The sequence below is a fragment of the Rutilus rutilus genome (assembly GCF_951802725.1).
Source record: "Rutilus rutilus genome assembly, chromosome: 3".
Taxonomy (NCBI): Eukaryota; Metazoa; Chordata; class Actinopteri; order Cypriniformes; family Leuciscidae; genus Rutilus; species Rutilus rutilus.
Genome location: NC_140211.1, coordinates 53803643 through 53827762, shown reverse-complemented (window position 1 = coordinate 53827762; position 24120 = coordinate 53803643). Strand labels below are relative to the sequence as shown.

General features: G+C 38.2%; 1 protein-coding gene across 2 annotated transcripts in view; it reads left to right on the top strand.

The window, feature by feature from the left end:
* Positions 1–24120, top strand: part of cpne7 (copine VII) — a 50552-nt gene that overhangs the window by 6777 nt on the left and 19655 nt on the right. For both annotated transcript variants that reach the window (XM_084404418.1, XM_084404417.1), the window contains exons 3-11: positions 7865–8047; positions 8758–8832; positions 11771–11845; positions 16670–16753; positions 16846–16935; positions 18084–18182; positions 18366–18452; positions 19967–20026; positions 21058–21191. In XM_084404418.1, the coding sequence (XP_084260544.1) occupies positions 7865–8047; positions 8758–8832; positions 11771–11845; positions 16670–16753; positions 16846–16935; positions 18084–18182; positions 18366–18452; positions 19967–20026; positions 21058–21191 (887 nt within the window). The remainder of the gene's footprint in view (positions 1–7864; positions 8048–8757; positions 8833–11770; positions 11846–16669; positions 16754–16845; positions 16936–18083; positions 18183–18365; positions 18453–19966; positions 20027–21057; positions 21192–24120) is intronic.

Below are 24120 nucleotides of genomic sequence, written 5' to 3'. Positions count from 1 at the left end.
ACACATAATTGCGAGTTTATATCTCGCAATTCTGACATCTTTTCTCAGAATTGTGAGATATAAACTAACAATTGTGAGATATTTAAGACAGACTTTTTTTTTTACCTCAGAATTATATCTCACAATTCTGATTTTATAACACGCAATTGCGACTTTATATCTCCCAATTGCGTATTATAAAGTCAGAATTGCGAGATATAAACATGCAATTCTGAGAAAAAAAGTCAATTTCAAGTATATTTCTCCAAATTGCGAGTTTATATCTCATAATTCTGACTTTATAACACGCAATTGCGACTTTATATCACGCAATTTTGACAACACACAATTGCGACTTTATATCACGCAATTCTGACTTTATAACCTGCAATTGCCACTTTATAGCACGTAATTCTGAGATAAAAAGTCAGAGTTACCTTTTTTATTTTTCACTCTGTGGCGGAAACAAGCTTCCATAGTCTGCTGTTAGCTGACAGATCATTTGGCTTCATACACATACTAACGTTGACAAACGTAGGCTACTCTTCTAATCATTACACTGGGTATCTAGTTAATGCAACTTTTGATATAGGAACTCGAACTCCTAATATTTTACTATAAGCAATTATAGAGATATAAATATAATCGAAGCACTTACAGGATTTCACTCTTTGTGAGGTTTCGTTTTGCCGCGTTCAGCTACAGTACGTGTCTACGGGAGCACCATAACAACAATCTGTGACGCTGGAACTCACTCGGCTAGCTGCCCTGATTGCTGCCTCGCGCTAGGAAATAAATGAATTACTGTTATAAATATAAAACGTCACTAAAGACCTATAATTTTCACAATTATTTGTAATGTTAAAATATATTTGTCGGGGACCCCCCAAAATCCAAAAATAAATTCTTATGGAGAAGACTTATGGAGGGTCCGGGACCCCCCCAGACCCCCCTCATTTCGAACCCTCATTGTATTGTACTTTTTAGACATTCTACTAGCTATAAGTAACTTTGCACCTACATGTCAACTAGCAGTAATTAGAGTATTAGTAAACTCTCTCCTTAATATCTGCTAACACATTATTTTGATGCTCCTCCAACAGACTTTCTACTGACTATAAGTAACTTTGCATGTACGTCAACTTATTCTACTAGCTCTAAGTCTACTAATACTCTAGTGAGATTTAGTTGACATGTTAGTTGCAAATTAATGAGAGTTATTTGACACATTGCAAAGTTATTTATAGTTAGTAAAATGTCTGAAGTGGATTATCAAAACAAAACGTGAGAAAGTGAGTAATTAGGAATTTTCATTTTGGGGGAACTATCCCTTTAATGAACAGTGATCAAAGTGTGTTGTGTAAAATGAATGAATGTGAAATATTGAGCTTTGGTTTTGGAGAATCCATGCTTTTTTAATGCAATCTTCTGTGAGCATAGAAGATCCATATTTGACAACCTTCCGTGTCTCATGTCTCAATACAAGTCTCTCAAACTAATGACCGCTTTATAGAATGCTATCAGAATATTTACAGACTGCCATATTAGAGGTGTCACTGCCATCAATATTCTACGCATAGAGAAAATATAGACTCACTGTGAATATCATTTGCATGGTTTTACACTTCAGTCAAAGAGCGGCAGTATTTATGTAATTAATGATTTTGATCTTTTCCCTGACATTAGCTTTCACATATTCCAGATTTCTTTTGACAGGAGCAGAAAAACCTAATATTAGACAAAGGCATTTTGCCAAAGTCAGCGCAAAACATATATGCAATGCTGTTTTCCTGCCATCGTCATTAGTCTACATTTTCTGTCTTGAATGTCTGCCAGCCGATTTCAGGGATCTTGGCATGCATGCCTAGGATGTGTCGATATAGTCTAATTTTGCTTACAGGAGACCCAGCTTCACATTTTCCACGTTCTCAATCCCATCCTATGCATATTCCCATGTTATTCCCATTACATCCCATGGCTTCTTAAATAAGTGGAACACGTTACATTGATCCATGATCATATTATCAGAATGCCCAGAATATGATAAGTAAAACATTAGGCTTTAATGTTCTCATGCAAGCAATGAGCGTATGAATTGTCACAACATCGCAATTGTTGCTGCTGTACAATTGTTCACCATTGTCCTGTTTTGCTAAACGTATCCATTTAAATCATAGCTCGATGAACACGTTAGGCAGTTTTGTTGAGATGTCAAGTGGTTTGTAAAAAGCTTCCCAAATCTCTGACTGCTATCAGTTTTTGTAATCTTCCAAATGCAGACCCTTCACAGCAAAAGCCTGATGTTGAAACTGGATTTAAAAATACACGTTTTTTAAAACATTACTTAAGGCACAAAATATTAATTCAGTATGTGTTTATGCACTGCACCGCAGAAAAACTTGAGTTCATAACTGAGTCCAGTGTATAACAAAAACAGATTTTCAGATATTCTGCCTGAAAATTCCTATGCAAAAGGTTGCGTAGACATTCTAAGCTGTTGTTAGAGTGTTGCTATGTTACTGTCTGTGTATTCTAGGCGGCTGCTAGCATGGATATGTGTGTGTAGATGCCACATATGACCAGTCCAGACACTACAACGCGTCCGCCATCTTGGAACAGACAACATTTCAGATGCTGTTAGCACTGTTAAAATCAATAGGGCTTTTCACAATTAAAAAAGTTAACCCTGGGTCATTCTAAACCCTGGGTAAATGGAATCCTGGATGCTTCACGTTTCACACTGTTCATAATTAATAGTTGACAATTAATCCTGGGTATTCATGATGTTTCACACTGGTCGTTCCTAAACCCTAGGTTAACATTCTTATTTGCAGTGTCAGCATCACTGACTGGATCGCAGCACTCGACCTGTTTACATAAAAGCCCTAGCATTGCGCATCCTAGTATTGCCGACTGTACTATCGAGTTTTATACTAAATAGACATTTCGGACTATAAAGGAAAGAATGAAACGCGTCTTTTTCACTCAAATTGTCATGTTTTTTGTCAGCCTTTGACATTTTTGCTCTCAAACGCTGAATTTACTGTTTATATACAATGCGCAGTGTTTCCGAGACTTTCCAAAGCACGCAAATTCGAGTTTGCGATTGTCTGTTGCTAAACGTCTATCTGTAACATTCCAACACCGCATCGTCTCACACTGTACAAGTTCTGCTCGGAAGCAGGGTTTCATAACCCCGGGTAAAAAGGCGGTGCTAACCCCGCTTCTAAATAAGTGTGAAATGTTCCTTTACCCGGGATTAAAAAAGGAGTTTAGAACAACGTCTATTTAAGTGTTTTAAACCTTGTACGATAAGAAAATTGCTTAACTTATTTTGATGAGTTGAAGCAGTGCAAAAACATATGTTATGATAACTTATTGATCATATCATTTTCTTACAGCGTAGAAACAGCTAATAATGAGGCATCTATGTATATATATATATTTCTATGGCTGCTAAGGTATTCTGGGTGTTTGCTGCTGAAAAATCCGACATTATCCAGCAGGAATTCCATGTTGGTGAAGTCTGCTTTATTCTGGTTAGACCTGGTAGTGCTGGTGGACCAGCATAGTCATTCTGTTTTCAAGCACACTAAGCTGGTAACCCCAGGCTTACTGGAAAAACATACCTGTGGCAATATTTCTGCAAAATATTATGTTGCCTCTTGCACATTTCTCTACACTTTCAAAGTGAAATGTCCAGTGAGTGTCCCTAAAAGCGGGTTCAGTTTTATCCGAAACAGATGAATGTGAATCTGGCAACGTTTTATCACACTGGTTGCAGTGCGTATCGCGGCAGTTAGTAAAACGAAATGTCCAGTGAGTGGCTCTAAAAGGTTTATGCTTTATTGCGTTTGAAAATAATGTACCACCTACACTAAATGCTTCCCTAAACCTAACCGATAGTGTTAACAAAAGCAAACTTGATATAAAATACATTTGCTTAAGCAACCATGCCATTTTAGCTTGCTTCTACAAGTCTTTGAGCTCTTTTATTGAGACTGGTGTTTCACAGGACTCCACCGAGCGCTCCACATCACAATCTTCAGTAGTTTGTTGTAATTCTCTCTCTTCCACCAAGTGTACTCTCTGCACTGCACTAGTGTATGCATAAAAAAATGCAAACCTATACATACAATTCACTGCAGTTTCCAGCTAGAGACAGTAAAACGCAAACATCTTGTCATCCTTTTTTACAAAAATTATGATTACAGGGGCAAATTATCTATTAATGATTTTCATGCGGTTTACCAGACAGCAACATAGTGTCGGCCCAGATCCGGGCCACATCTGGTACATGTGGAATCCACGCGTTACAGCACTTGGATTCCAGATGTGGAGCGCTTGGGTACGAGTCCCATGAAGCCCGAGTCATGATTAAAGAGCTCAAAGACTTGTAGAAGCAAGCTAAAACGGCATAGTTGCTTGAAACGTGATCTCACGTTTGCTTTTAACACTATCGGTTAGGTTAAGTGTGTGTGGTAGATTATTTTCAAATAAATGAGCATTAACCTTTTCGATTGATTGATTGATTGATTGATTGATTGATTGAAAACTTTTGGCCCCACTCACCGGACATATCACTTTCGAACTGCAAAGTACCCCAGGCAGCAACATAGTGACAGCCCAGATCCAGCATTTGGTACGCGTGGAATCCACATGTACCAGATGTGGCCCGCAGATGTGGACAACAGTAATAAAAAAATGACCAGATTCACATTAATCAGTTTTGGTTAAAACTCAAACATGCTTTTAGTGACACTCTCTAGACATTTCTCTTTGAAAGTGTCATGAACCGTGCAAGAAGCAACGTAATATCATCATGCAGAAATAATGCAATTTTTCCAATGAGCCTGAGTTGCCATATTCGTATGCAGCTATATTGTAACTATTCGTAACTGATCCTGACCACGTGGATTTTTTCCTCAATATTGTACTGAGTGCTTCTCTGGTGCTCTTGAGCCATTAGGTGTTCCACTATCTGCTCATGCAGCACCTATCAATGGGAAGTGCCATTGTAATGCAAATCAAGAGCTAAAATTGAGTGGGAGCTAAGCCTACTCATATCTCTCTTTGCGCTCTCTTTCACTTACACTCTCTCATGGTGAACATTGCATAGTATGTGTAAATTTAGCATATTCTGAAGCATATTTTAGAATATTCTGTTGCACTGAGACCCTCAAGAACCTGCTGTGTAATCTCTCTACAACACTCTTAGGCTGTCCATCACTTCCTTTCTGTCACTGCTTGTCTTAAACAGCTCAAACATCATAAAGCAGCCACCGTTAGGGGTAAAGAGACAAACACCGGCTCATTTAACAGCCCCTTTACAGCTCTATAACTCACTATGATGTTCTTCTTGTTGACAATAAGATCCTCTTGGTTTCTTAACTCGCTGTACTTGAAGATTTGTTCCGCTGAACTAAACAGAAGTTTGGCACCTATTTGTTTATTCAAAGCTTTTGACAATCTTAATATGGCGATGAGTCTAAACTCGCAGTGAGCAAACAGTGGTAAGTGATAAAAGCTCTAATGAGAAATCCACTCAAAGGTACACAGCCTGTCGCCTCACCTCACCTCATAACTTGAGAAAACAAGTTAATTGGAAGGTTAACAATATCATAATTTCATTTCAGACTCCACGTGGCATAGACGCACGATCCAGTTTTGGCTGTGTACGTGAGTTGACTCAGCCAGAGTTTTCAGTATAGGGAATGTGGTTGATTTCGGCATGTTGTTGTCGGTGGTCGTTCCATAACTAGGGAGTTCTGTAACAAAATGGTTTTCCAGCAGCACATGTACTTGGAATTGATAAGAGGTCTGCTTTCCTGTGATTGGAGGAGCCGCGGGAGGCATTGGGTGTTTGGAGCGATAGCAGAGACTCTAGTTGCAGCGGTTATGAACTAGCTGTAGCCTATATAGGGATTCAGAAACCATTCGGCCAGCGCAGTATTGCAGTAATCTAGTCGACAGGTTATTGGAAGTAATGCTTTCTCAATGTCATGCTCTACATCCAGGATGCTCCTCAAAAGTAATATTAGCTATCAAAACAGCACATTTTTGACCTCCCAGGAGGAAGTCGTCTATTTTAAATATAAACAGTCAAGTGCTATAAATAGTTTATATGCAAATCTCTCTAAAACATGTCCAGGTCTATTGGAAAATTCTTTTGAAAAAACAAAAAAACATAACATTAATGTAGACCATAATTTTTTTATTTAAATGAGCATAAATTAAAGGCAGTACGTATACTTTTCTCTACAAGTACTACTTTACAGTATCTCATTATAGTATGAGAATTTGATGGGGGAAATGCACTTAACAATATCACAATGGATAATATATTAATGGTCCTTTTCTTTATGCTGAATACAATGTCTTATTTCCTTCTTTTGATTTTGGATGAATTATGACCTGGACATAATGGTTGTTTTAAGATTCGTCCCATTCCAGCTCCTTTAGTTTGATTAACTACCACTTGCGCTATAAGTACGTATGCCTCAGTTCAAGGGCACATGCATAGTAGATTGAAGGGCTGAATATTTTATATGTGAATCTGTATGTAATCGTTGAGAAAGACTGTGTCAAACATGGGCTGATGGAGGAGGGTCATTCCCTGCTTGATATATGCTATACAGACACATTAGAGGTTTGATACCTGTTAATCTGATTTACTGGGAGTGTGATTGATTACCTCACATGCTAATTTTAAATGGTTATTTTCCACATTTGTGTGACAGTAACAAATGACCTTTATAGAAATACACCAGAGAATGACAGTCGGTCTAGCAGTGTTTGGATGCTACTTTAAAACTGTATAATTTCCCACAGATTCATAAACAGACCTTCCTTTTTTAAAAAGTAGTCAGCTGCACTAAGCTACTAACAAAAATAGAAACTACTTTGACGCTGTCTAAGGAGGCAAAATCCCATAGCTTCCTTTTTTTGCAAACAGAGCAATAGTTTTCTGGCTCAAACCCAGTGACTTATTTTGGGATACATTAACACTAAATGGGATTAGTAATATTGTTTACATTGTAACCTAATGTTTGTTTTCTATGTTTGCTTGTAAATTGTTTTTCTTTATTTTTTTCTTTTGAAGTTGACCGAAATAAACTTTAACTAACTAACTAACTAACTAACTAATATCTGCTAACTCTTTATTTTGATGATTTCACAACAGTGACTATAAGTATCTTTGCAACTACGTCAACTTAATTCAACCCTACCAGTCTACTAATGCTCTACTAACACTCTAATGAGAGTTAGTAGACATGTAGGTGCAACGTTACTTATAGTCAACAGAATGTGTTAAAGGGACCATCGAAATACAGTCAAACCCAATTTTCCATTTGAGTAGAACTTCCATTCTTTGTTGGTTCAGCCTTTGCTTTGGTATATTGGAAAGTAAAGCCCAAATGCTTGTCTCGTTCAATGCCTATACTGATATTTTCAGATTGCATCTCTAAACATAACATTTCCTTTATGTACTCAATGTCTTGGAGAATGATGCATTAACTCCTACAGCTAATTGCCTCAGTGAGGTTTTAATTCAGAAATGATTGTATTTGCTCTGTTTGTTTTTGACGCGCACCAGAGAACAATAGCAAAGCAGGGGGAGGTGAGGCGAGAGACAGCTGATGAATGAGAAATGAGAACAAATGCATTTTGCACGAGAGCAAGGCCATGATCATCACAGCTACATGTGTGGAAGCTCTCAACAATCAGACTCATGAGGCCTTCATCCCCGCTGCCGTCGCTTCTTTGACTTCATCCAGGGACAGCGCACAAACAGATCTGATCTGACTCTTAATAATGTGGAGAAGCCAGATGCTTCCAGACAGTTTTCAGCTACTGGTGACTGATCTGTTGTTTTGTCTTTCAGCTGGACCGTACTGAGGTGATAAAGAGTAACCTGAATCCGGTCTTTGCTAAAGTCTTAATGCTGGACTACTACTTTGAGGAAGTACAGAAACTGCGCTTTGAAGTTTACGACATCCACGGAACCCACAGTATTGGAACGCGCGATGACGACTTCCTGGGGGGGGTGGAATGCACGCTTGGACAGGTGATGTCACTTTTCCTGTACAACTTATTTAATATTGCTAAAATACACTAAGGGCCAGATTTACCAAACAGGGCAAATTAGCGTGATTAACTTGGAAATTCATTTCCCATAAAAGCGCCATTGGGAGTTGGGAATTTCTGCAGGTGATCTGCTGGCAATCTGCAAATTAAAGAACAAGCTGGCAACTAATTTCCATAACGTAATTTACCAAGAGCAGCACAAATCAAAAATAGCTTGGCAAACGATATGTTCAGATAAAGTCTTCTTCTTCTAGCATGCACTCTCTGTTCTCTGTGATGCCACTACAAACTCCTAAAGCTGCATATGCAATAAAGTCGTCATTAAATGGAAGTTTCCTTATTGTGATGTAAATCCGAGTGAAACGGCATCTCTAACAAGAGAAAAAAAGTAGGGCGGGACATGATTCTGTCCATGGGGAATTGATTTGATGGTTGTGGTTTGCCATTGGTCAATCTCATGTGAGTGACAGGTCAAGTTTCAAGTCAGTAAACACGTCATCAGAGAAGAGATGTCGCTGCAAGAGGGAGGAGAAGTTATTTTGATTATACATTACGAGGGAACATGCATTAAAAATATATTGATGTGCATGGATGAATCATTTATAATAAATACTGCAATATTCCATTAAAAACAATAATTGTCAATTTTGATTTCATGGTGACTTAAAAACCTTTTAATCTGTTCCATAGATAGTGGCCCAAAAAAAGATGGTGAAACCTCTGTTGCTGAAATATGGAAAATATGCTGGAAAATCCACCATCACAGTGAGTTGAAACAATCTACACACATAATTCATATTTAATTGCTGCTGTTCACATTTACACATTCACTGAAAGAGCTCTCCTGGTAGAAGTTTCATCTGGCTTTACCTAATTTTAGCATCCGCAAAGGCATTTTATTTTTGTTCACAGAATAACAAAAAACACAATTTGAGTTACTTTACTAGACAGTCAGATAGCAGACATTGTTTGCCAGACCAACCACTGTTTGGCAGAGGTGTCTAAATCAATGTGTTCAATTAGACAAAATCAATCACTGTCTCTCTTTTAGTATTAGGTCTGTAAAGGTTTGTTCACATCAATGATAACTATAACGATAACTGTTTTAGCGTCCACACCAACACATGATAATGCACGTGATAATCGCATATCAGCTGAAAGAAATCACTCTGAAAGATATTGCAACTATATATTGTTGTTATCATTGTGGTGTGGACTTTTAATTATCATCCTTGCTGTGAACAGTCCTTAACTATGGGTGGGTCGTTGGCACCTACACTCACCCCTATACAAAAAAACAGTTTTGTATTGAGTTATCACTCAGAAGTGATATTCATCACTGTCTATAGGACCACCCTTTTTTTTTTTTTTTTTTTAAGTGCCAACTAAATGCCAAATCCTGCCCACGTTGCTCATCACTATACTCAGAGGATGACTGCACATTGCAAAATTACTGATTTTTTTCCTATTACTTCTGGAATGAAATGTCACTTTAAAATATTTCTTGATACAGTTGAGTGTAACCGATGTGTGATTGCTGAGAGATAGATAATGGGGAATCTCCATAACACTGGTGCATTAAAAAGTCATCAGGTTTCAGGAATACGGTCTAACCTGTGTAAGGACTCTGTGTAGTTTGGGCGGTTTGACCTCCAACTTAAATTCTGCTGTTTGCTGGGCTCATATCATATAACACGTTACGTGCACTGGAAGTAGACGGGCCCTAGATATTCTTACAATATCTGCTAACATGGTGTAAAATAACGTAGAATATCAATTCCAATATGTGAAAATAGTATTTCAATAACAATATCACAGCTAGTTCAACTCAATTCAAACAAGCCACACATGCAAAGCAAATCACATTAAAAAAGTGATGCCCCAAGCTTTTTTTTGCATGTTTCTATTGCAGGCAGACAAGGTTCATTCGTAAGACAAAACGTAATACCACATCCTTATCATAGGTGTTGATTCTCTGCTTTCTCATCAGTTTTAATGCAGTTTCTCTGCAGACTAATGGCGTTTTCATGTTTAAACGCCACAGAAATTACAGTTTTTGCTGGACCTCCTCATTGGATTACACTTGGGTTATAGATTTTTTTTAATGCTGACGAAATCACATTTTGATCTGAGGCGAGACAAAATGGGATGGTTTCAGCATTTCACCCTCTCTTTTCTTATCAAACAAACTAATAGAGGTCAGAGACAACTCAATAAATGGCTTCCTTAATCAGTACTGTTCACATTAAATTATTTAGTAAAATATTTCCAGAAAAAAGCAAGTTAAGAACATTTACACTCAAGACTTTTGTGCCATTAAGTGCCTACAGTTTCTCTTCAGTTTATCCTGTACTTATCTTTGTGAGTTTTTAGATGTATAGATAGAAAGATCTCGGCTGGGTGGACAAACAGTCGGATGGGCTGGACATAAGGACAGACAGAAAGATGGATAGATTGGATGGGCGGATGGATGAATGGAAGGACAGATGGACGGATGGATGATTGGATGAATGGATCAGCTGGGCTGAGCAGATGGATGGGAAGGGCAGTTGGTTGAATTGACAGACGGATTTATTGATGGGATGGGTGGATGGATGTATGGATCGGCTGGGCAGAAGGACAGACAGATCGGCTGGATGGATTGATGGATGGATGAATGAATGGATGGATGGATGGGTGGGTGGGTGGATGGATGAATGGGTGGGTGTATAGTATCTATACATTTAAAAACTCACAAAGATAAGATGGATGGATGGGTGTATGGATGGATGGATAAATGGATGGATGGATGAATGGATGGATGGATGGATGGTATTTATACATCTAAAAACTCACAAAGATAAGATGGGTGGATGGGTGTATGGATGGATGGATGGATGGATGGGTGGATGGATGGATGGGTGGGTGGATGGATGGATGGGTGGGTGGATGGATGGGTGGGTGGATGGATGGATGGGTAGATGGATGGATGGGTGGATGGATGGATGGATGGATGGGTGGGTGGATGGATGGATGGATGAATGGATGAATGGATGGATGGATGGATGGATGGATGGGTGGGTGGATGGATGGATAGATGGATGGGTGGGTGGATGAATGGATGGATGGATGGATGGATGGATGGGTGGGTGGATGGATGGATGGATAGATGGATGGATGGATGGATGGATGGATGGATGGATGGATGGGTGGATGGATGGGTGGGTGGGTGGATGGATGGATGGGTGGGTGGATGGATGGATGGATGGTATGGGTGTATAAATGGTATCTATACATCTAAAAACTCACAAAGATAAGATGGGTGAATGGGTAGATGGGTGAATGGGTGAATGGGTGGATGGATGGCATGGGTACCATCTATACATTTAAAAACTCACAAAGATAAGATGAATGGATTGGTGGATGGATGGATGGATGAGTGGGTGGATGGTATGGGTGTATAAATGGTCTCTATACATCTAAAAACGTACAAAGATAAGATGGGTGGGTGGGTGGGTGGGTGGGTCGATAGATAGATAGATAGATAGATAGATAGATAGATAGATAGATAGATAGATAGATAGATAGATAGATAGATAGATAGATCTAAAATAAAATGTTTAAAAAGCACATATGGATGTGGAGTCTGGGTGTCCAAATATAGAGTACAAACAATAACAGTATGTTGACTCTGTCTCAGCTAATCCCTTTCTTATTTCCCCAGATTCACGCAGAAGAGATTTCTGGGAACAATGGTTACTTGGAGCTTTCCTTCTGTGCAAAAAAGTTAGATGACAAGGTAAGGAGGGATGTTTTTCTTTTTCCAAAAAAAAAAAAAAAAAAAAAAAGTCAGGTTGTCAAGCATAAACAACTCACCAGAGTTTACAGTCATTAAAGTAGACTTAGTGACAGTAAATGATGTTCTTTGTTTGTAAAGCAGTGATTTTTCACCTTTTGAAACCAATAATCGCAGCTGCCAAAGAACCTTTCAACTCACTTTTAATGTTTTGGATTGTCCATTTCAGCCCTGTTAAGAGCCATTAGGGCTATTATGGCTACATAAAATCCCACTCTCTCGTTTGGGTTTGGCATAATGTTTGAAACCCTATTCATTCAGCTGAGGCTTCCTAATGAGAATGGTAGCTCTGTGAATAGCGAGGGCTAACGGAGGGAGCGTAGGGCGGCTGGCTGACTCTCTCCCACACAGCTCGGCCCACGGCGCAGCTCTCTCCGTGCCCTGGAGTCCTGCAGGTGTCTGTACTTACACAAACGCCTCTGCAGCCCTCGTCCTACTCTCAGCACTCATCTCATCTGCTTCTCCTACTCTTTCCTCTTGTTTCTCCCGCCCTCCCTCTTCTTCTTTCGTATGCTGCTGTTCTCTTCCTCTTAGCCTGGGGCGACATTTGTGCTCAACGGTTATCTTTAAAACAGCTTTTTTTTTTTTATGTTCATTCCTCAACCCTTTTTTAATCTGGCTTTCATGAATTCATACATCTCAAGTAATGAAGGGAAAAAGCAAATCAATATCTATGATTTGTTCACTCAAGCTTCACATCCCCTCAACCCCACATTAGGTGGTGAAATCAATATATTGTCTATTCATCTTTTTTACAGTGAGACAGAAATGCTATTGGGCATCTGTTTCATGACAAAAAGCACAGGCTGTGATTCTGATTGGAGACGCTTATACAGTAAGCCAAAGCACCCACGCAAACCATTGGCTGACTGTAATTTTGCCAACTAGGACGTGTTCCTGGATCAAAATCTTTTGCTGGTGCTGGAACACCATTCCTCTTCCCTTTTAATCAGATGGAAATGGTTGGTTGATCTGAATGAAAAGCCCTAAACTCTAACAATTCCTCTTTCACTATTCCAAAAAATTATGCACCTCTCGATGGAAACAAATGTTGTGATGTTATTTCCATCAAGAGCTGCATCAGTTTTTGGTCTAGATCCTCTATTGACAGTGCAAGAGTCCAGCACTCTGTAAAGTCTCCTCCAGCACATCCCAAAGACTTTCAATGAATTTAAGGTCTGGACTCAGAGGGGCCAATTCATGTGTGAAAATTACTCTTCATGCTCCTCACAACCATTCTTTCACAGTTTGAGCCTGATGAATCTTGACATTGTCATCCTGGAATAATGGCCATGATGAATGAATGAATGAATGAAAAGCACACTCCATCAGTTATAGGGTTAGAAGAACTGTTGCCAAACATATAACATGCTAGAAACATAATAATCACTGGAATAATGATCCAATCATAGACTCTTAAGCATTTGCCTATTAAAATCCAAACCGCAACTTTGTGTGTTTGTAATAATATAACTTGTGATGGCAATTTCTGCACCTAAAGCATCTGATATGCACACAAAACAACAATCAATGCACGTTTCCTGCAATTGTCAATCTGTGTAAATACATTTATGCCATCTCTGTGCCTAAAAGCACAGTATATCCACAGCTTCTATGCAGTGTGAAAACAGCTCTATACAAATGTATCCATAATATCATATCATGTGGGGCCCTCTCATATTCCATGCCTGTAGATAATCCTCCATCTCTTAAACTTAAAAATGCATTAAACTAATCCACCATGTCATCTCAAGTTTGTTAAAGCAGGGTTTCTCTTGGTAAAATACATTTGCTGACGCAGTAAATCGTGTTTAGAATATGGAACCGCATTCTTTGCATATTGCATATGCATGAAAGCAGAGGCTACACGGTCACATGACTAATTTATTTCTGTACTAGCAACGACCCAACCGAACATTAACTAGGCTAATTCTGAAAGGCTAATGATGGCAAATTCCATAAGGCAATGAAATTGAATTCTCACTTTCATTTCAAGCTATCTCTACAATCAGCCCCGACATATTCATCAGCTTACCATTTTAATGCTATTTTTCAGGGACAGGGATTTTATTGTCCCCCCTCTTGTAATTGCTGTTTAAATTGCAGCGCGCTTTTTCACATTTTTACCCTCAGGTCTGTTAATTATTGCTCACTGGACTTCATGTACTTGTTAGGAATTGCAATCATTAATATGGGAGTTCTGAATGTGTTGCAATGTTAATATTAGCTGTATTACATGAGCTGATCGGCATTTCTTCTTCATACTCATCCTCAAAATCCAGAGTTGGCTCCATCCTGGCCCGAGGATGGATGGAGTCTAATAAACCAAACGGCTAGGCAGAATATTAGCTGTGCTGCTATCTTAGGACAGGATCTGTCTGTTCAAATAACGTTGGCTTTCTCTGAATACAGACTGATATGATTTAAACACGTTGGCAAATCAAACTAAATTGGACTTCATGACAGCTTCTGCACGTGACTCATTCTAGAGACGTCTGTGCCTTTATGTGAATGCCATTTCTCTTTATGAAGAAGTCGCTAATGCATCTTGAATCGATAAGTCGCCCTGGGTTATGTGACATTTATCAAAGACTCTTCACATGGCAATTTCTCTGTGATTTTTAATGCTTAATTTGGCGCTGTACCTTCAAATTGGGTTCTTCGCAGATATTAGCACATATTTTGTCTTTTTCAGGGGACATTGATAGCTCTATTTTTCCTCGGATCATAAAAGACAAGCACGGAATTAACCTTTAATCTGCGCGTTAAGCCATCTGTTAAAGGAAAATGCCGTTAAGGTTCTTGTCTCATTGGAGTCTGGGAGCCTTAAATGTCTCCTGGGAATAATGAGCAGCCGGTTATCATCATTGGTCCATAGTGAACTTTGCAAACGCAGTGACATATTTCAGAGGTGCGATGCATGTGATGAATACAAACAACAGACAAATCACTTGTCTAGATCAGTCTTCACTCAAACCACTGGCAAGATGTTACCTTGACAACCAGATAGTGGGGGCACCTCCTCTTTCAGCGTCCCTGTGGAGATGTCGCACACTAATGCAGCGAGAAATGGGGATATTAAATGGCTCGTTCTTTGCTCTACCCATTTCTCGCTCTCTCTCTTCCTTTATCTCTCTCTGCCTAGTTCTCTCTCTCACATCTGCACACACTTAGGAACAAAGTCCTCAGTGGCTTCTCCGGAGAGCCGCAATTCAGAAACCTTATGTTGAATCATTGTTTCAGACAGTATTGTTGATTTGATTTTCCACAGCTATGAGCACAATCGGCAGGAACACACATGGGCATGCACTCTGAAAAATAATATTGAAATACGCATTTTCCCCTGACCAATTATTCCACCCGAATGTTCCCTTTACTATAGTTAAAGTAAACTCAGAATTTCTTTTTGTTGCCTTTATCCATATCAATATGGAAATATACCCCTAAAACTTAACAAAATATACTCGTAAATAGGGGTGTAACGGTATACGTATTTTTCCCGAACCGTCACGGTACAGACGTCATGGTTCGTTGTATGCATACAGTCAGACAGTTAAAATTCAATTCTGGAAAGCGCTTCACAAACTTCATGGAAAGGAAACCAGGATGGCAGAAAGTGGCATCCTGATTATTTTCTTTATTTTACAAAAGCACAATTGTATTGTGAGTGTGCACAAATAAAAATAGGCTCTTTACAGTTTCGAATGATGACCAACATCAACCTGTAGTGAAATCTGTATGGGGAAATATTTCAACCTCACACGAAATTTCCGATCGTGTGGATTTCTAATGAAATGACTGGATTTTGCCCAAGAAAATGTGCAGAACAAGTTAAATTTACAATCTTCAGGGGAAAAGGACCAGAATTACTAATAGCTAACCTTGTTCACAGGACCTTTCATCGCCTATAATAGCGCGCATAGGTGTCAAGTTTTGGCTGGTTAGCATGGCTAGAACAGTTAGCATGGCCATAACTGTCAAATGGGCAAAAAGCATATTTTTCCTTTGTCAGCCAGTCAAAAGTAGTCATGTGTTCGAAAAATATTTTAGTTTAAATATAAATGTCTAAGTTTAAATAATTTTTTTTTTTTGATGCCAGTGATTGTTTTTAGAGGGCTTTGAAAAGAATGACATGGACTCTGTCATCACGGCTAGTTTTGTCATGAAGTCATGTTCCAGATTGATCAGTTACGTGACATTTATGGCTCAGAAAAATAAAGGTACCCATGAGCTAAGATGACACATTTCAAAGTATCTGTGGTATCGGCGTCAGCCGAGGAACTAACATTCAGATGAATGTAAATGCTAATAGATAGCTTTTTCCAGGTATTATAGATCTCTTTGATGACGTCAAAACCCAGAAGATTAATTCGCCCCTGGTTCTCTCAAGATTTTCCTTTTTTTTATTTTTTTTTATTAATGAGTAAAAGCCTGTGGTAAACATGGCTTAATGATATTTTGACTTTTTGTTCTACAACATAAACCCCCATTATAAAACCCTCTAGGGGAACCCGAATCAGTCTTGACTTCATCCCTGCACCACTAGATTGGCCTGTTAAAAAGGTTTTAACCTTATTTACAAAGGTTAACCTAGATTACAAAGACAAGTCCTTTTTTTGGTCCTCGCCCAACTTCCTGTTTCAGAAAATACCTTAATTCAGAAAAGATTGCATTCATAAATCCATGGGGGCTTTTAGAAAATGTCCATTACATGATGTGCTCCTTTGAATGCGTAGACTGTACTGAAATTATCTTGTGACTGTATAGGATCTCTTCAGCAAGTCAGATCCATTCTTGGAGATTTACCGGATCAATGATGATGGAACAGAACAGCTTGTGCACAGAACTGAAGTAAGTAGTTTAATCCCATGGGATAATAATCTTTCTTTTGCCGTTCAATATTCCTATTTAGTTTATACAATGATATTGTTTTTTATCTGCAGGTGATTAAAAACAACTTGAACCCTGTGTGGGAACCCTTTAAGGTGTCTCTCATTTCTCTGTGCAGCTGTGATGACGAAAGGAAGTTAAAGGTGAATATTAATGGAATAGGTCACTCCAGAATGGGCATTCTATCACCCATGTGGTTCCAAACCTTTGTGACTTACTTTCTTTTGTGCAGCACAACAACAAAAAAATATGTTTTGCAGAATGTCCAAGATGCTCTTTTACAATAAACGCATATTGTGATCAGTGGCTGTCAAGTTCCAATAAGGACAAAAATAAAAGCACCATCAAAGTTGTCCTTACGACTCCTGCACTAATTTCCAAATATTATGAAGACAGTATTAGGAACAAATCTTCCCAAGTTTGAACGTGCAAGAGTCAGTGGGGTTTGACAGAGGACATTGACTTTGTTGATTACATTCAATACAGTCTTGAGAAATGCATGGACTACCTTTGTGGTGAATTTATCGTGCTTTTTCATCATTATGTTTGATTGATCAGTCTACATCTGTTGTAAGACAGAATCTTGGACATTCTGCTAAATAACTATTTTGGTGCGGGTTAGTTCACCCAAAAAATGAAAATTCTGTCATTAGTTACTCACCCTCATGTCCTTCCAAACCCGTAAGATTTTTGTTCACCTTCAGAACACAAATGAAGATCTTTCTGATGAAATCTAAGAGATTTCTTTCCACTTTGAAGCTTTAAGCGCAAGCTGCTTAACGCTTGACAACATCTTGAGGAATTTCAAACGTGATGTGTAACTCTAGAATAAACCTCATTGGTTCAGCTTCTGTTTACCACTGATGTGTGAGTTGATGAATGTTTATATTAAAAGCCTAAATTAAATATGTTCATCATGTAAAGCGATCGAGTCTCTTCAGAAAATTTTGACTAAACCTCTCAATTCATATGGATTCGTTTTATGATCTCTTTATGAACTTTTTGAAGCGTCAAAGTATCAGTTGTGTAGCTGCCAATGGAGAAACAGAAAGCTCTCAGATTTCATCAAAAAGATCTTCATTTGTGTTCCGAAGATGAACGAAAGTCTTACGGGTTTGCAAAGACATGAGGGTGAGTAATTAATGACAGAATTTTCATTTTTTGGGGAAAATCAAACCTTTTGAGTGAACTATTCCTTTAGGAGAAATAATGACAAGCATAAAAGCAAAATGAAACATGGAAACATAAGAGACACATGAGTTAATGAGTTGTAATTGTCTGTGAACTGCAGTGCTTAGTCTGGGACTATGACTCGAGGGGAAAGCATGACTTCATTGGTGAATTCTACACTAATTTCAAAGAAATGCAGAAGATTTCCTCAGGAAACAAGGTCAGTGTGAGACCTTCAGCCATATATTGGCGTTTGATATCGGTCATAGCTGTTTTCTGCCGAGGACTATAATGGATTAAAGAAATGTCACAGCCCTTCTGCATGTGTGGTTAAAGCGACTTCGCTGCAGTGCCACCTTCAATTTTCATCTCACCTCTTTGATCTCTTCCTGTGTTCCTGAAGGTCACGTGGGAGTGCATCAATCCAAAATACAAACTGAAGAAGAAGAACTACAAGAACTCTGGGTTGGTGATTCTCAGTGATCTCAAGGTAAGAGCCTGACAGTTTGTGTGCACGCAGAGAGAGCTTTATATATATATGCCATCCCTGTTTTAGGAATGCTAGTACTGCACAATGCTGGCCAACAAGCTGTCAATGAATAGACATAGTTATTATTGTTGTGGGTGGGTGTGACAATCAAGCTTAGCCTAAAGACATTAGCGTGGTGGGAAAAGGCTAATGCATTCGTCTTGTTTGTGCACATTTACATAGGGGAGATTTTTATTTATAGAGCTGTTTACGTCAGTTTCTTTTTAATCCTTTTCACATTTATCAATTCAGATTGAGAATTGTGTTCTTTTTGTGTTTTTAGTTTATTTTATTATAGGGCTATTAATACATTCATAATTTATCTAATAACTGTTTTTTATAGTCAATGCATTTACAGCTACTGCATTCAGTTTGGGGAAAACCAAACAACCGGCCAAACTATTAGGTTTGGCAATTTGGTAGTTTGACAATAATTCAGTAATAAGATACTTTAGACATGCAACATTAGGTTCATAATGTTGTTGCTGCTGGGCTCCAGTTCTCTGCTTGTATGTGTGTGTGTGTGTGTATATATATATATATATATATGTTTATTGGCAACATTTACAAACTGTTTGCAATGAACAAATCAAACAAAAGTAATTGAAATAGCTCAACACAACATAAGTTTCAAGTGGTTTCTCCAAATTCAAAAATAAAAAAATACACAATGCATTACAATATTGTGTTACTCCGTGAAAAAGTAACTAATTGTGTTACTTAGTTACTTTTTATGGAAAGTAATGTGGTATGTTACATTTGTGTTACTTTTTTCTCACCTGGGCTGGGCTTGTTTTTTTTTTTTTATAACAGAAAAAGTTATATTTTGGCAAATGTAAAGGCCCTTTCACACCAAAAGTGAAATAAACAAGCCTCAGGCTAAAGGAAATGCAAATTCACGCCTGTATAGCAGCTCAAACAAACCTTTCAGAAAAATAGGATACAGAAGAAGAAAGTTCAACTACAACTACAATAACCACCATGTTTAGACAGCGCACACAACTCCTCTGCCTTTCTCCCCATTTCTCTGAACATGGGGACTGTAGAGCTGTCAGTCTGTAAATGAGAAAACTTGCGTTAGTAACACAGATGTTTTGTTGTAGATTTAAATGTAATGTGTTACTTCTTACTTGAAAAAAGTAATCTGATTACATAACTTTTTATCTTCTTGTAATGCATCACCCCCAACACTGTGTATAACCATTCAAAAACTATTGTGTCTGTGGTGGTACCATGGTACAGTAATGGTATAATGCCATTTGGTATAATATTTTTGTGGTATCCCAAGGTAAAAAAACACCATTTTTTTGGACACCATATGTTTTGTACTCTTTTTGTGAGTTGCTTCATAGCTCATGTTCAGTACATGTGTGTGTTTGATATGTAGTATCAGAGTCAGTATCATAACTTTTGCAGATAGTCTTGCAGATAAATGCGGCAGGGTTTCTGCTCACCCTCCATTCTTCATTTTGCAGCTTCACAGAGTCTATTCCTTCCTGGACTACATCATGGGAGGCTGCCAAATACACTTCACAGTAAGTGGGAACAGCAGTGCGCTCCACATTTAGCACAGCGGTGCGATCCAGGCCCTTCACAGATTCACTGCCCAAGTTCTCCACCAAGCATGAAGACACTGGTGCCAGACGTGCTGGACTGATAACTGCCTCCTCGCAGCAAATGCAGCTCCTTTATACATGATGTTGTGAGGCAGACTGCAAAACGTAAAGTTACAAATAGCTAATAATTCTTAAAACCAGATCAGAACATGTTATTTAATCCCCATTCACGTTTGAGATTTTTTTGTTACCTTTTTTTGACCAGCTTCTCTTGAGTTTTATTTTGAGCAAGAATGTGATTGTTTCACGGCTGGAGGCTACAGAACAAATTAATACCTCATCCAAACTGTTTTAAGTCCCCCACCTCATGCTCCCTTTTAGAGCAGCAAAATGGGCCAAGATTTTTAATGAATCCAATTGAATATTCATTATTTAAAAATCTGAATTCTCCCGTTGCCTGTTAAAATGAAAGATAACCAGATGTCAAGGAGTGAAGCCTCAAAGTGAATGGTTTCAGTCAATGTTTTGGAGCAAGATTCAAATATGATCTTCATTTAAGTGTAGTGCACTGGTTTAATATAACATATCGAGTGTTTACTGGGATATGAGCTGTATCTCTGTATTACAGAGCATATGGTAGCCGTTTGTGCTATTTTGGATTATAACATCTGCTTGATGAATGACTATACAATCAGCATGCCTCTAAGCAAATACAATCTACATATTGTCCATTTTAAGCACTTTAATTATTTATACAGATGGGCATTTGATTGCAGATCTGCTCTAGTCAGGTTTTGTGTTGCTTCCTAGGAAAGACAGCTCTTGAGTGCTTGACTTTTTGTAGACAGACATTTCCTTTCAATGTTCTACAATGGCGACAACTATTGTTCCAGGCGTAAAACTAAAACGATTAAACGTATTTGACGATCGATCAGATTATGTAACCCATTGCATTTTTGTCCTGCATTTTGCAGTTTCATCAAGAGTGTGTCATACTATTATCTCTCTAGGTTGCCATTGACTTCACGGCGTCCAATGGGGACCCTCGCAATAGCTGTTCCCTGCACTACATCAACCCATATCAGCCAAACGAGTATCTGAAAGCTTTGATAGCCGTGGGCGAGATCTGCCAGGATTACGACAGGTTAGTGCTGATGGAGGTGGACACTATCATGCAGGTTTGCAATTTTTCATATCTGGAATTTAGTGCATGCAGAATGTCTCTGAAAGTTAGTGACTAAAGCTCAAATGTAGAGTCCACAACTTTTTTGGACTTTGTCACTTCTGAGTCGTCGTAATATTTCTTCAAAAGGATTTGCTCGGCCTCTGACTATCCTTTTTGGGTGATGGGCCATTGGTAATTTTAAAGGGGTCATGAACTGGCTTTTTTTTTTTTTTTTTATATTGTTGTCTGAGGTCAACTTATGACGTTCGCTTGGTTTTTACATTCAAAAACATCAAAATGAATAAGTAATAGGCTATTTTCTACCCTGGTTTTGAGCCTAGCTCCTGAAACTAGACTTGGAAGTAAACGCCCACTGCTATGATTGGATAACAGTTTTGCATATTATAATGAGTTTCATGTAATGCGCGAATCGGTGGGCGGGGCTAAACAGGCAGTGTTGAAGTAGGCGTTGAGGAGGGAGGCGGTGTTTGATACCCTTTGACGTCATAGATCCCCACTTTGAAAAACCTGTCGTTCGCTGTGCCTGGTGTCAATAAAAGCTTTTATTGGACTAACAAGGAAGTTTTCAGTTCTGAAACTATATATTTATAGATATTCTTATAGTATGATGACCTCTTATATGTCAAAAGCTCAAGGAAAATTAGATTTCTCAGTTCATCACCCTTTTAACCAATATCCATATAGCTGTGTAATATAGCTGTTTGTCCATGTAAACAATCTGCAAAGTTACAAAGCACAAAGTCCATGCCAAAGGGAGTTCCTCTCTCCTACATAAAACACTTTCCTGAAAGGCCTCGTTTGTAGTCTTGCCATTATATCCATGACATTTACATAATGCTCACCTAATGGTTGCTTTGGCCCACTGTCAGTAAGTGATTTTGATTTGGCGAGGAGACACTGTTTTTTTGTAAAAAAAAACATTGTATGGACTTCCAATGCTGTTACCACAGATATAATACTGTTTACAGCTGCTCATGAAGCCTCAGGAGATGAAACCAGTATGGTACATTTCTGACACACACTCTAAGCGGTTAAACAATAACGAGAATGCACCAGCTGACCAATCAGATCAGACTGGGCTTTTCGGAAGGCAGGCTAAACTAAAACAGTGTTTCAGGCAGAAGGTGAAAAGAGGTGCTGTAGCAATGTACAGTATGTGTTAGAGAAAAATGTGTTGTTTTTTTTACTTGTTTTTTGAATTATGAACCAAGATTTATTCTAGTAGACGCCAAAACTATGACCTTGATTATTATGGGCACTTTAATATAATTAAAAGTTGAACGACAAAAGGAAGTGAACTTCTCAGCCTCCTCTTTTTGTTCAAAACGCCCCTTCAAGAGTGGATTCCCGGCAGTGTTTCAGGAAGAGAGCACTGCTCCTCAGCCGACTTGCATTCAGACCTGGAATGCCCACTTGTCATGACCCAATGATCCCAGCAGATAAAAACAAGTCCAAGGATGGATTATGGACCAGGCCAATGGGGCCAGTGCATCATGGTCTCTGACTATCAGAGGCCTCAAACTGAGAGAATCCTAACAACAACAACAACAACAACAACATGCCACAACAGATGTAAAATTAACATAGAAACATCTAGAACAATTCTTGAATGCGTGCCGCTGACTGGTGGCACGGTGTGACATTTTTTTCCTGCCACCTTGACAGCACTTACAGAGTCTTTTGAACAACTTATCGCAGCTGTGATGTTGTATGCTCTTGTGGTATGTTATTGTCTCTTGCAATATGCACATGAATTTATTCTCATAATTTTATTTCTTGTAATTGCAACTCTGATAAGGGGGGCTTCCGATAAGAGTGGTGCCATGAGGCCTCATAAGACTGCAATCCGTCCTTCCCTTGTGAAGTGCACGGAAGAAATGTTTTGAATGTGCATTTGTAGTGTACTTCAAATCTTAAAATTATTAAAAGACTTTTCCCAAAAAAGTATCCCCCCCCTCCCAAAAAAAAAAAAACTGCAGATAATATAATATTAGTGAAATGAGACAACCTAAATTCACTTTAATCCTGTTACATGGATTATGATTTTGGATTGTCCCAATAAAACTGGATTTGGATCTTCAACCTGTCTGTCAGAGCAGTTCCCAACAGTATCTCTTATAAATGTGCAAAAAACATTACTGGTGTGCATCTTGAGATAAAACAAGATATGATAAGATATTTTAAGATATGTCAGTGCAAGTTGCTTTCTATTAAAACAGCTCAAACAAGGCTTAAGCCTCGTCTGTGAGACCAGGGCAGTATATTTTAAGAAATACACTTATTTTAATGTGTTGACTAACATACTAAAACATATAGTGTTATTCAATGTCATATATTTTTGTTTAATATATTTTAAATGTACTAAATTGCTACTTCGTCTTTACAAATGTGTAATTACAAATATATTTAAATGCACGACAAAAAATGACATGAATAGAAATTACATTAAAGTATATTTTAGTTTACCATAAATGCTTGTCAGTACATTCATATTTATGACCATATTTAAAAGACAAATGAAATGACATATACCGTTGTACTTAAAACCTACTTAAGTGGGTCAAAAAAACACTTCAGTTTATTGCATTTAATATAAATTTAAACTATAGCGCATTTTCATTTAATTGCAGTTAGCGTGTAATTAAGTTTCTGACAAAAATTACATTCAGTTCACACTTTAGTATATTCTTTTCAAGTCTGTTATATAGGTAATTAATGCTCTTTTTTAAAAAGAGTTAGTTCCACCCAACCCTTTTCACATTAAATATTCTGTTTATCTAAAAAAATTGTCACACTAAAGAAATGTATTTGGGCTGTGAATACATCTTTATGTAGAATAGTATATATCCTTTATTTAAAATGCATGAAAAACCCAGTTGGATGTTTG